Raw genomic sequence first — 13,196 nt, forward strand, 5'->3', positions numbered from 1 at the left:
AAAATCTATTGGGGAGAATTGGCTTGTTTCATGCTGAGACACATTTGTAATCATAATACAGACAGGCATCGTTTCTCTGTAATATCAAATTATGCTGAGACAAGAATCAGAAGGCATAGAGAACACATGCACACATACACTACCAGCCAAAAGTTTGGACGCAACCAACTCGTTCAAGAGTCTCTTTATTTTTACTATTTTCTACATTGCAGAATAATAGGGAATTCATCAAAACTTTGAAACAACACATATGGAATCATGTAGTAACCAAAAAAGTGTTAAACAAAACAAAATAGATTTTAGATTTTAGATTCGGGCTGCAATCTGAGGTGCATTTAACTCTAATGAACTTATCCTCTACAACAGAGGTAACTCTGGGTCTTCCTGTCCTGTGGCGGTCCTCATGAGAGACAGTTTCATCAGAGCGCTTGATGGTTTTTGCGACTGCACTTGAAGAAACTTTCAAAGTTCTTGAAATTATTCGCATGGATTGACCTTCATGTCTTAAAGTAATGATGGACTGTTGTTTCTCTTTGCTTATTTGAGCTGTTCTTGCCATATGGACTTTACCAAATAGGGCTATCTTCTGTATACCACCCCGACCTTGCCAAAACACAACTGACTGGCTCACATGCATTAAGAAGGAAATTCACTTTTAACATTTTTAAATGCCAAGAGAGTGCAAGAGTGTGCAAAGATGTCATCAAGCCAAACTCAAACTTTGAAGAATCGCAAACATAAAGTTTTGATGTCTTCACTGGGGGTGACTGTTGGTTGGCAAAATGAAGAATAATACTTCACACGTTTAAGAACATTCTAATGTTGTGTGTAAAATACTTTTATTTAACTAGGTAAGTCATTTATCAACAAATTCATATTTACAATGACAGCCTAGGAACTTTGTGTTAACTGCAGAACAACAGATTTTTACCTTGTCAGCTCAGGGATTCGATCTAGCAACCTTTCGGTTACTGGCCTAAAACTCTAACCACTATGCTACCTGCCGCCCCAATACAGTTTCTTGTAGTAATTTGCTGGGTGAAAATGAATTGAAATGTATTCCAGGTGACCACCTCATGAAGCTGGTTGAGAGAATGCCTAGAGTGTCATCATGGAAAAGGGTGGTTACTTTGAAGAATCTTAAATATAATGTTTTGATGTCTTCACTATTATTTTACAATGTAGAAAATAGTAAAAAAATAAAGAAAAACCCTGGAATGAGTAGGTGTGTCCAAACTTTTGACTAGTACTCTACACATCATGCACATCATGTACACACTCTGCACATCATGTACACACACGCGCGCACGCACACTGACATACACATACGCACACACATGCACACACATATGCAATCACACACATATGCAATCACACACACAGACACTATGTGTTTTTTTTTCAGTTGCCAAGAAACCACAGCTCCTACTTCCTCCTAGTCTGTCTGCCGATTGTATTCAAGAAAAGATCATAACACCACACATATTACCACAGACAGATACACAGACAGACAGACCGGAGGTGTCTAAGAGCAGATAACTGAAACTGGTGTGTAGTTGATACAGCCTTGTGTTTGGTGTGCAGTTTGGCCTAGCGTGTCGATCAGTTAGGGGCAGGATGGAGTGTCTCCAGCCGTACATTACCAGTATCCTGTTCTTCCTGAGTGGACTCATCCAATGGGGTAAGAGGATCTTCAGGTCACCACACACACACCTCCAGTCCTACCCATGGGGGTGCCTGTTGGTTGGCATAATGAGGAAGAACACTACACATTTAAGAACATTCTAATGTTATATATAAAATGTGATACAGTTTCCTCTATTAATTTGCTGGGTGAAAAAATGATCTGCATAAAGGCACAAAAGGTTGAGCAAATTCTCGGTTCTGTTTGACCTGTTAATTATCAGCAAAGTCCAAAGTATTGAGTTGCATTTTAGAGTCCTGGGGTCAGATGATGGGGGTGGACTGTTGAAATGGCCACAGTTCTATATCAGTGTTTCTAAAAGCTCCTCTCTTCATAGTTGGTCTACTGATGAAATGTTATGAAATACCGTTCGCATGACAGAAAATGTCTACTTGGAATGAGTCACAATGTTTCTGATTTGATCAAACAAGCGCTATGAAAACAATTAAACTAACACAAACCCTGCCGATTGAAAATGATTTATTCCAAATTGCAATGTAACAGCAGTAATTACACCTTTTGATTAGCAGCACAATCAAGCCTCCCCACAGCAGGTGTTAGTCTAAGAGATGGAGCTGTGGCTGTTTTCAAGCCATTACAATTGTCACATGACAGTTGCGATATGAATGCATTATTTATAGTTTGTTGATGAGAGGCAGACAGTGCAGACTGCAATCATTCTAAAAAAAGAGAGGTCATATTTGAAGCTAGATATGATTCTCTTTAAGTTAGTCTGAGAATATCTTCTTCCTGTATTTACTTATGTTCTCCATCTAGGCGGGGCCAGGGTGCTTGTGGAGGTGCAGTCTGGCCCTCTGCATCGTGTGATTGGCTACCCTATCTCCATCTCCTGCAACGTGAGTGGCTTCTCTAACCCGTCGGCCCAGCAGGACTTCAGATTCTCAGTCTACAAGCCAGAAAAACCCACCCAGGAGATCCAGATCATCAGCACAGATGACAAAAACTATGCCATGGCGGTGTACGGTGCCCGCGTCAGGGAGGGTGTCATCACTCTGGAGCGCCTGTCAGTGACCTCGGTCCTTTTCCACGTGAAGAGTCTGGTGGATGGGGACGAGGGAGAGTATGAGTGCCACACCCCAAACTCAGAAGCTGTATATGACGGGACATACAACGCAAAGACCACATTGAAGGGTAATGTTTTTTTTCTTACTTATTCATCTAATTTTGCCTAAATGACAATGCCTTCTGTGGTTGCTGTATGTGTATCATTAACAAGCCATTATTTGAAATAACTCTGGACTTATCACGTAGTGATTTGTCTATCAGATATACTGTATCAGTCAATCAGAACCATACTGTAGTGTTGATGTCCATCCCTCAAAATCCTGTTTCCATAGTGATTGGGGACACCCTGACCGCCTCCTCCACTGGCCCCGCCTCCTTTAGCCTATCAGAGGGTGACGACCTAACCCTGCAATGTCTCGCCTCCAGTAACACCTTCCAGCACACCCACCTGTCCATCACTTGGTATCACCATGGAGACAGGGAAGCCTCACCCCACCCCATCATCTCCCTGGACCGTGATTTGAAGGTGAGTCCGGGTCAGCGGTTTGAGGGTCGATACCAGGCAGGGTTCATTGTTTTGGACAAGCTGGAGGAGGCCACCTACAGGCTGAAGATGGCCAGGATTAAGCTGTCCGATGCAGGGAGGATCTCCTGCCAGGCCCAGGAGTGGATCCAAGACCCAGACCGGAGCTGGTACCCAATCGCCCAAAAAGACACACAGCCAACCACTTTGGAGGTCAAAGCCATAGGTGAGAAACACCTTAGTGTTTTTTTGCTTCCCATCCTTAGCCTTAGCCCAAATTGTGTTTACACAGCCATCAAATATTTGGGTGATTGTTCTGGGTTATGAGGACTTATGGCTTAAGAGGACTTACGCCCATTCACTCTTTTGTCTTATTTCCTGTAATTAAATGCTGAGATGGGGTTTCCTGTGTCTCAGAGGTGATTATGAGGGCTGAGTTTACTGTATGTCTAAGAGATTATTGTGAGTTATTTCCTGTCTTTCTCTCAGTGGTGGCTACAGACCAGGGCTCTAGTTCTATGGTGGTGAGTATGACCGTGCACAAAACACACCTTCAAGAGGGGGAGGAGCTATCCTTGCAGTGCATTGTGAACACACAGGGCCCGGTGGGCCAGTTCTTCTCAGTGGCCTGGGTCAAGGACAACCAGGAGCTGGCCCATATTGGGCCCACGGGGGTCCTGTCTGTGGGGCCGGAGTATGGGGGGCGAGAGAGGGGGGGTGAGCTGAGAGCTGTGCGAATGAGGGAGAAGACAGACCTGCTCACCCTGCGACCTGTCAGAACCCAGGACCAGGGAGTGTACCACTGCAGGGCCTGGCCAGAGGAGAGGGATGGGAACGGGGTCTTCACACAGGGATCCACCCAGGACTCCACCACAGAGACTATCACCATCACAGCTACAGGTGAGTGATCTGACACCAAGCCAATCAGAAGCAAGGCTACAGGTGTGTAAGCAAGTAAGAAGCCAATCCAAGTCAGAGCTACATTTTTACGCTTACATTTTAGTCATTTAGCAGACGCTCTGTGATCAGAGACCTGGAGGGGAGTTGCAGTGAGATTAGTAGGCGAGCAGCCTCTAGTATTGCCTGCCCTGTGAGTTGGAGGGGACTGGGAAAGGGTGAGGTCAAAAGAGGCAAGGAGGGAAAAGAGAGAGTTGGAAAGAAATTAATCGAAGGCAGATGTCGGGAGGTTGAAGTCTCCAAGTACAAAGATCAGTGAGCCATCGTCAGGACATTAGCTTATTAAGGTGTCAAGCTCATTGAGGAGCTCTCCAATGGCACTTGGTGGGCGATAGATGACAATAATGTTAAGCTTGAGTGGACAAGTGACAGTGACAGCATGGAATTCAAATGAGGAGATGGACAGGTGAGAGAGGGAGAAAAGAGAAAAGAGAAAATCTCCACTTAGGAGAAATGAGTAGATCTGTACCACCACCGCGACGACCAGATGCTGTCGGACTATGAGAGAAAACATTGTCAGATGAAGAAAGAGCAGCTGGGTCATTAAGATGAGTCCTCAAGCACTGAGTCAGAGCCAGAGCAAAATTGTAGGGGTTTCATCAGCTTTCCATGTGGTTGCTACACCAAGCAACAACAGGGGGTGAGATCCTCAATAAGTTCAGTTTGTGCATTGACCTGGCTCTGAAAACAGTTATTACATAAGTACAACACACACACGCACTCATCACATACACACACACTTATCACACACTCATCACACACTCAGCACCTTCTTTTTGTCTGTTCTCAGAAAGTGGTTTGGCTGTTGCCATGGAGACCCAACAGGTGAGTGTTGACGAAGGGGATGCGCTACAACTCACCTGTAGAGTGAGCGGGGTCAAGGGTCAGCTCTCTGTCACCTGGCAACACAGATCAGCCTCAATGGCAACAGGCCCCTTCAGTGATGTCATCAGCCTGAGCCGTGTGGGTGTGATGGAACTGGGGGCAGAGTTTGGGAAGCGTAATGTTCGTACAATGCGTCCCATGGCAGACATATTCACCCTGGAGCTGGGTGAGGTCACGCCCTCTGACGCAGGAGCCTATCAGTGCACCGTCTCTGAGTGGACCACGGAAGCCAACGGCAACGGCAAGAAAACTCACAGCCAATCACAGGACTGCAGCGTAGAGGTTCATCATGTGGGTAAGAGCACTTTCTGCATCGTGGTGCTAGAGGCGTCACTACAGGCCCGGGTTCAATCCAAGGCTATGTTGCAGCCGGCCACAACCGGAAGACCCATGAAGCGGCTCACAATTGGCCCAGCGTCGTCCGGGTTAGTGGTTTGGCCGGCCGGGATGAGAGAGAGAGGTCATAGCCATGGGAAGTAGGGTGGGTGCTACAGCACCACCTAAAAAAACAGAATAAAAAACAAATGTGCGCTGGGCCTACTAGTCCTGTATTAACAGACCTATATAACAGTCTGTAATGAGGGCAAAACAGAAAACCTCCACCCTCACCACCAAACTACTTCCTGCGGCTATTTGGAAAAGGGAGAGGGAGAGATTCAAAGTTGACAAACATAACATAAAAATTCAAACAAAATATTTGCTTGCCTCGTTGATGTCCATGAATATTTAATTTAACCCAGCACAAATATTTATTCTTCAAAGTTACTGGAGACAGTGTTGGTAAAGATCAACTGAGCAAGAAGCATGAGGTAGGCTTTCAGCTCCCACATTATCTATGTAGAGATCAATAACTTTATACTTGATGACTGATCTCTCACATCAGATAGATTGATTAAATATTTTTGCAGATGACCATGTTCTCCTTATCCTCACAGCCACTGTTAGAGTTTGGCCCTAAGAGGCCTGATAGTTGTCATCAGTGATATCTCATCATTGTCATCTCAGTGGTATCTCATCATTGTCATCAGTGATATCTCATCATTGTCCTTGCAGAGTCTCTGCTGAGTGTGTACCTGAGTAGTCGTGGTGTCCAGGTGACAGTGGGGGGTGAGGTGGAGCTGGTGTGTCGGGTTCAAGGGCCCTCCCTCCCGGTTACTGTAACGTGGAGCCTGCAGCGTGAGGGGCAGTCTGCCCCAGACAACATCCTGACCCTGTCGTACACTGGTGACATCACGTGGAGTGGCGACCAGAGCAACTACCAGTTGAGGGCGACCACCGGGAAGAAGGAAGTGCGTTACTACCTCCGCATCATCAAAGCGAGCCACAAGGAGGCTGGGCGCTACCAGTGTGTGATCTCAGTGTTCCTGCAAGGGAGACACAGGAAGCCACAGAACTCCAACGCTCTGGGTGTGCTGGTCCAGAATCCAAGTAGGTCAGGTCAACAGGTCAACCTGGGGTTAGAGTTATGGTCTCAGCCTCCATCACGCTTTCTTTATTTATCTGTCTTTCTCTCTCTCCCTCTTCCAGAGGGTGTACTCACCTTGTCCTCTAGCTCCTCCCCTCTGGATAAGAGTGTCAAGACAGACATACAGATGGAATGCTCCGTAGCCAAAGCAACCTCAAACTTATCCCGCTTCGCTGTCAGCTGGTTGGCCCAGAAGAACGGGGAGGGGAACAAGACGGTCCTCAGCTCAGACCGTGATGCTGTGATAAGGCTAGGGCTGGGATTAGGCACAGAACAGCGAATCAGCATGAGAAGACGTGAGGGGCGGAGCTTTGAGCTGACCATTCGACAGGCCCGTAGCTGGGACAATGGGATGTACTACTGCGTGGTGGAGGAGTGGCTACAGGATCCTCACGGCCAATGGTACAAGCTCCCGCCCTCTTCTGCAGCCATGGAACTCCGCCTAAAAGAGACAGGTGAGTTACTTCGATTACTGCAGGTTAGGATATGGACCTGAACTGTACTGATTTGTACTGTACTGATTTGTACGGTACTGATTTGTACTGTACTGATTTGTACTGTACTGATTTGTACGGTACTGATTTGTACTGTACTGATTTGTACTGTACTGATTTGTACTGTACTGATTTGTACGGTACTGATTTGTACTGTACTGATTTGTACTGTACTGATTTGTACGGTACTGATTTGTACTGTACTGATTTGTACTGTACTGATTTGTACGGTACTGATTTGTACTGTACTGATTTGTACGGTACTGATTTGTACGGTACTGATTTGTACTGTACTGATTTGTACGGTACTGATTTGTACGGTACTGATTTGTACTGTACTGATTTGTACTGTACTGATTTGTACTGTACTGATTTGTACTGTACTGATTTGTACGGTACTGATTTGTACTGTACTGATTTGCTGAATTGGCCTGTTTGCCCAAATTTTTTTATTGAATGATTGTTTACGGTCCTTTCCCTGCTTTCTCTCTCATTCTTTCTTTCTTTCTTTCTTTCTTTCTTTCTTTCTTTCTTTCTTTCTCCCCCTCACCCTCTCCCTGCTTCCTCTCTCATTCTTCCTTTCTTTCCCCGCCCCCCCCCCCCTCTCTCTCTCTCTCTCTCTCTCTCTCCCTCCCAGTGAGTGACCTCAGTGTGGATAAGACAAACAGGAGACAGAGGTCAGAGAGGGGGAGGGAGTGGAGCTAACTTGCACTTTGACCTCTGGTGCTTCTGACCCCACCTCACTCTACGCCCTCACCTGGTTCTACTTGAAGCGTGGCTCCTCCTCCTCTTCCAGAGTTCCTCTTGTAATTCTGGGTCGTGACGGCTTACTGAAGTACCCAGGTTACAAGTGGCTCCAAGACCAGAAGGGGAGGCTGATTTTCTCCAGGCCCACTCATGGTACCTTTCTGCTGGGTCTGCAGAGAGCTCTTCAGGGTGACAGTGGAGTCTACCAGTGCCAAGTGGACCAGTACAAGCTCAATCATGAGGGCATCTGGGAACAGACTGCTTCAGACCAATCAGGCACAGCTGACCTCACAGTAAAACCAATAGGTAAGTATGATGATTATGATAATGGTAGTCATCTGATTTCCAGCTCAACTCATCTATGTGTCCGTGTGAACATGTACACTGTGTTTTTGTCTATGATTGTCTGACTGTGTGGACTCTCCCTCTATCTCCCTCTCCCAGAGAGTGTACTCACCTTGTCCTCTACTCCATCCCCTCTGGATCAGAGTGTCAACACAGACATACAGATGGAATGCTCCGTCGTCAAGCCAACCGCTAACTCCTCCCTCTTCGCTGTCATCTGGTTGGCTCAGAAGAAGGGGGAGGGGAACCAGACCATCCTTCACTCATACCATGACGCCGTGGTGACGGTAGGCCAAGGTGCGGGATTAGGTGGTGAACAGCGAATCAGCATGAGGAGACGTGAGGGTCAGCGCTTCGAGCTGACCATTCGACAGGCACGTAGCTGGGATAGTGGGATGTACTACTGCGTGGTGGAGGAGTGGCTACAGGATCCTCTTGGTCGATGGTACAAGCTCCTGCCCTCTTCTGCAGCCATGGAACTCCGTGTACTCCAGACAGGTGTGTTATCCGATCATGGCTAGAAGGGCTTTTTTTTTTTTTTTGCAGTTTAGCTAACCCTAACACTCTTCCTAACCTTAACCTAGTTTTCCTAACCTGCTGCTCGAATTCTCCTAACCTGCAGCGTAAGTTCTCCTAACCTGCTACAAAAAGTCAAATCGGACAAAAGCTGAATTCCATCTAAGTCAAAACCGAGTTACCCTGATAACAAAGGACATGGATCTGCAATGTATATCACATCTATAGAGTATCTTGTTGTGCTGATTTGCAGTTTCTCTGACCTTCTCTTCAATTCAATTCAAGGGGCTTTATTGACATGGGAAACATATGTTAACATTGCCAAAGCAAGTGAAGTAGATAATATACAAAAGTGAAATAAACAATGCAAATGAACAGTAAACATTACACTCACAGAAGTTCCAAAAGAATAAAGACATTACAAATGTCATATTATGTACATATACAGTGTTGTAACAATGTACAAATATCTGACCCCGCCTCTCTCTCTTTCTGTCTCTCTCTCTGTCCCAGTGACTGACCTCAGTGTTAACCAGACAGATCTGGAGATGGAGGTCAAAGAGGGGGAGGGGGCAGAGTTGACCTGTGCCTTGACCTCAGGTGACCCCGCCTCTCTCTACTCTCTCACCTGGTTCTACATGAGGAGTGGCTCCTCCTCCTCTCACAGGGTTCCTCTAGTGATTCTGGGCCATGATGGTGTCCTGAAGTACCCTGAGGACCAGGACAACCAAGGGCTCCAGGACCAGAAGGGGAGGCTGATCTTCTCCAGGCCCACCCATGGTACCTTTCTGCTGGGTCTGCAGAGAGCTCTTCAGGGTGACAGTGGAGTCTACCAGTGTCAAGTGGACCAGTACAAGCTCATTCATAGCAACTGGGAATTAAGCGCCACCAACCAATCAGGAACAACCAACCTCACTGTACGACGACCAATAGGTATGATGTCATCACTTATGAGTCCATGACATCAGACTGTACAAATACAACTGAATCAGAATGTGTTGTCTTTATTTCTCACCTTCTTCTGTTCTCTCCTTCCCCAGAAGATGTGTCTGAGTTGCTGTCTGAACGAGGATTAGTTACTGAATCAGTTCTAGGCATCTTCATCTCTCTTGTCTGTATCCTGGTGATTCTTGTCGTGGTGCTGTCAATCAAGCTGAAGCGGCAGGGCTCACCTGGGAACAAGAAACAGGCCAAATCTCTGTGGCAGGAGTTTAACCCACTGAATCCATGCCCAGAAGACTGAGCACATGGGAGAGGAGAGAAGTGAAACAGAGAGAGGATGCGTAGATGAGAGGAAGAGTACATCAGTGAGGAGAAGACATGAGGAGAGAAAAGGAGAGGATGTGGGATGGGGAGGGATGATAAGAGTGGGAAGGGGGATACGTGAGAGAACAGGAAAGGAGATAGGGGGAGAGGGCAGAATGAGCTTTTTTTTTAAATGTTAATGTGGTTGATTTTTGGATCCAAGCATGCTTTTTACTTGTTTACAAATAGGATTTACAGTTGCACACATTTTCTAGAACTTGAAATGTACATTGGCACTGCTTTAACTTTGAGACTTTGAAACTTTTTTCAAACTTAGTTTTACATCAGTATTCTCTGATGACTCAAAGCTCAAAGGATCATGTCTGATCATTGTTTGTATGAATGAGTTTTTCACAAATATTATATTTGTGAATTGTTGAAAGATATTCTGCCATGTTCTGTACTTATTTGTAGCGTTTTATTTCTCCACTTGTTTGAGTTGGGACTGCTTACGAGACTTTTAAAACACTTCTGAAAGAACTCTGAGAAAGACTTTATGGTATCACAAACATTTTATATGAAGAGGTGAATAAAGCGCTGCTCTCAGACATGTATCATTTGTAAAGTTGCTGGTGTATTATCTGGTTTGTAATAAATAGAGTATTAGCACATGATTGATCTTCTTGGCTTTCTAACTCTGTCAGCATGGGACTGTGTGGAAAACTACCTCTTTGTCTCGTGTGGATGTGAATGTGGTGGTTCATGTCACCTCTCTCCTTGTCATATGTGAAACATATTGACTGCCCGTTAAACAGGAAGTAATTGCGTCTCTACCCTGTAAAGAGGAAGCATCTGTGGTCCTGCTGAGTTCTGCTGAGCTCTGAAAGGCCCAGTCATCTCTGGTCCTGCGGTCTGAATGTCATCTATGTAGGTCAGAGCAGTCACACTGCGAAGAGAACGGAAACCTTGACACACGCACAGTAGTGTATTACCAAGTATACATTATCGCAAGCTTTTCATCAGTGAATGTTCCATCTCTGCTGTGCCTTGGCCATTGGGAAGTGGGCTGTGCATGTATGCGAGACATGACTAAAGTTGTGGTTATGGCTGCCTCGTTATGTACTGGTTCTCAGTGAAACAGCTCACTCTAGTGGAAACTGTGTGCAGTGGCACAGAGAGTTGCTTTACTGTAATCAGTCTTTATATTAATTTATAATAGTTTGTAGTAGTAACACTATTCTACTATTATGATTTATGTGAATAAACCAATCACTTTATAATATATATTATATTAGGAACATGGTGCTAGGAGCATATTAAAAATATTTTGCTCTAAACCTGAGAGATGTCTACACATTGCTTGTGGTATTGCATGTACCACCCCGAGAGGGATGCTGTGTGTGTGTGTCTGTGTTTCAGAGAGTGCTGAGTCTTCTAGCAGATGTTGCTCCTGCACAATGGAATGCTGGCGGTACTGAACATTGCCTACAGAGGAAGAGTGTCAGCATGGGACTGCTCTCCTTTCTACCTTCATCTCGCTCTCTATTGCTTTCTCTCTCTTTCTCCTCTCTGCATTCAGCCTATCAATGATTAACACAGCCCATCTGTGGGGGAGTTTGCGAGAGAATAGACTCCATCACTTACTGCTCTCGCACCTTTGAGCAAAAGGACTCGGACAACAGGCTCCTTCCTATTACAAGAGATGTTCCTGGCAAATCAACTGATGGTGTACCAGCTGTGGACAGTCTGTAAAAAACACCGGGGTCACGGTGTGAGGGGAAACAGTACGGTGTACAGCCTATTAAAAGATGTGACAATGTAGAGTAGGAATGTATGATAAGAAGCTGTGAATAGATTGTCAAGTGTTGAGAGGTGAGAATGTACATTATAAACTGGGTGGTTCGTGCCCGGAATGCTGATTGGCTGACAGCTGTAAATCAAACCGTGTACCAGGGGTATGACAAAACCTATTTTTACTGCTGTAATTACATTGGTAACCAGTTCATAATAGCAATAAGGCACTTCAGGGTTTTGTGATATATGGCCAATATTCCACGGCTAAGGGCTGTATCCAGGCACTCCACGTTGTGTTGTGCATAAGAAAAGCCCTTAGCTGTGGTATATTGGCAATATATTGGTATATTGGCAATATACCACACCTCCTCTGGCCTTATTGCTTAAATTGAACACACAATCTTCAACTTACAGATACATGTTTTGGCTCTACAGTAGGTTTGTGTGTCTGGATCTTGTTAAATCCCCCATCGGTCCACAGCGCAGTAGAATACCAAGGGGAGATTCTTCAAAAGAAAAACACTCTTAACTCTCCCTTTCAACACTTCTGCCCACTAGCGTTGCTATGGCAGCGCTGACAGTGCAAACAATGCACAAACCGTTTTTCAGAGTTCGTCAGTCAATCGCGTGTCATTGTGTGTGTGTGTGTGTGTGTGTGTGTGTGTGTGTGTTCATCCAGAATCCTGTGTCAGGGCTGATCAAACTATGAATTTGTTCCTGTGTGGAAGATAGAGGAGATGAATCAGTATATCAGGTGCAAATTGGTTGTATTTATTTAACAGTGCAGATGACAATTGGATCCAGTTGTATTTACATAATATACAAATGTAGAAAAAATATGAAGAAATTATTATCTTGCAAAAATAATACACTTGGTTGACATAAAAACATACCAGGCCAAAGCAATACTAGACTCTATCAATTTGAGGAAACAGACAAAACGCCTCCAATTAATCGACAATGCATTTACATGCAACAGAAATTATTAATCCAAAAATAGATTAAACAACAATTATTTTTATTGTTAAACTTGACTGTATAAACGTATAGTGTTAACCAGCTTGCTAGAGTGGACAAGTTAGCTGGTCCTGCTGTTGGACGTACCACGTGCTCACGTATCACCACTATAAAAATCCTGCATTTGGGAAGGAAATAAAGAGCATTTGGGATGCACACAAACACACACACACTTTCAAGCAACACCAAATAGTAGTAGTTTGAGTAGCGTGCAGCATTAAATGTAGGAGTTAGGTTTGAGCGACTGTTATTGATCTATAGCCTGTTTATGTTCGGTGATTCCCTGCCTCTCTCCGTCTCCTGCTCAGCTTCTCTGTCTCATTACTTCTTCTCCATCTCTCTCTTTAACTTTCTGGAATCCATCTATCTAACACACAGACTACACTCAGGACTGTACAGTCTGTCAGTCTCTCTCTCTCTCTCAGTCCTGACGTTGATCCCCTGAGACACTGCCTGCTGCTAGAGGAAGCTGAAAAGCCCAAAACAAAAACATTCTAA

The 13,196-nt window shown here is 45.0% G+C and overlaps 1 protein-coding gene across 1 annotated transcript; it reads left to right on the forward strand.

Annotated features, from left to right (window-relative positions):
- The first annotated feature begins 1,459 nt into the window (after positions 1–1,459).
- On the forward strand, positions 1,460–10,561 carry LOC110520434 (immunoglobulin superfamily member 3). Its single transcript, XM_036965109.1, has 11 exons — positions 1,460–1,681; positions 2,462–2,836; positions 3,043–3,459; positions 3,723–4,133; positions 4,981–5,370; positions 6,129–6,503; positions 6,603–6,995; positions 7,692–8,087; positions 8,226–8,624; positions 9,156–9,575; positions 9,683–10,561. The coding sequence occupies exons 1-11, from the start codon at positions 1,618–1,620 to the stop codon at positions 9,883–9,885; spliced, it is 3,843 nt and encodes a 1,280-aa protein (XP_036821004.1). The 5' UTR covers positions 1,460–1,617; the 3' UTR covers positions 9,886–10,561.
- Positions 10,562–13,196: the final 2,635 nt, after the last annotated feature.

This window comes from Oncorhynchus mykiss, chromosome 3, assembly GCF_013265735.2.
Source record: "Oncorhynchus mykiss isolate Arlee chromosome 3, USDA_OmykA_1.1, whole genome shotgun sequence".
In the NCBI taxonomy this organism is placed as follows: Eukaryota; Metazoa; Chordata; class Actinopteri; order Salmoniformes; family Salmonidae; genus Oncorhynchus; species Oncorhynchus mykiss.

What these genes read in the sequence shown, in the direction of transcription:
- LOC110520434 (XM_036965109.1), top strand. Translation starts at nt 1,618, where the DNA reads ATGGAGTGTCTCCAGCCGTACATTACCAGTATCCTGTTCTTCCTGAGT. An exon ending in CGCAAAGACCACATTGAAGG is followed by an intron (nt 2,837 to 3,042) that starts GTAATGTTTTTT and finishes CTGTTTCCATAG; the next exon opens with TGATTGGGGACACCCTGACC. An exon ending in CGTAGAGGTTCATCATGTGG is followed by an intron (nt 5,371 to 6,128) that starts GTAAGAGCACTT and finishes TTGTCCTTGCAG; the next exon opens with AGTCTCTGCTGAGTGTGTAC.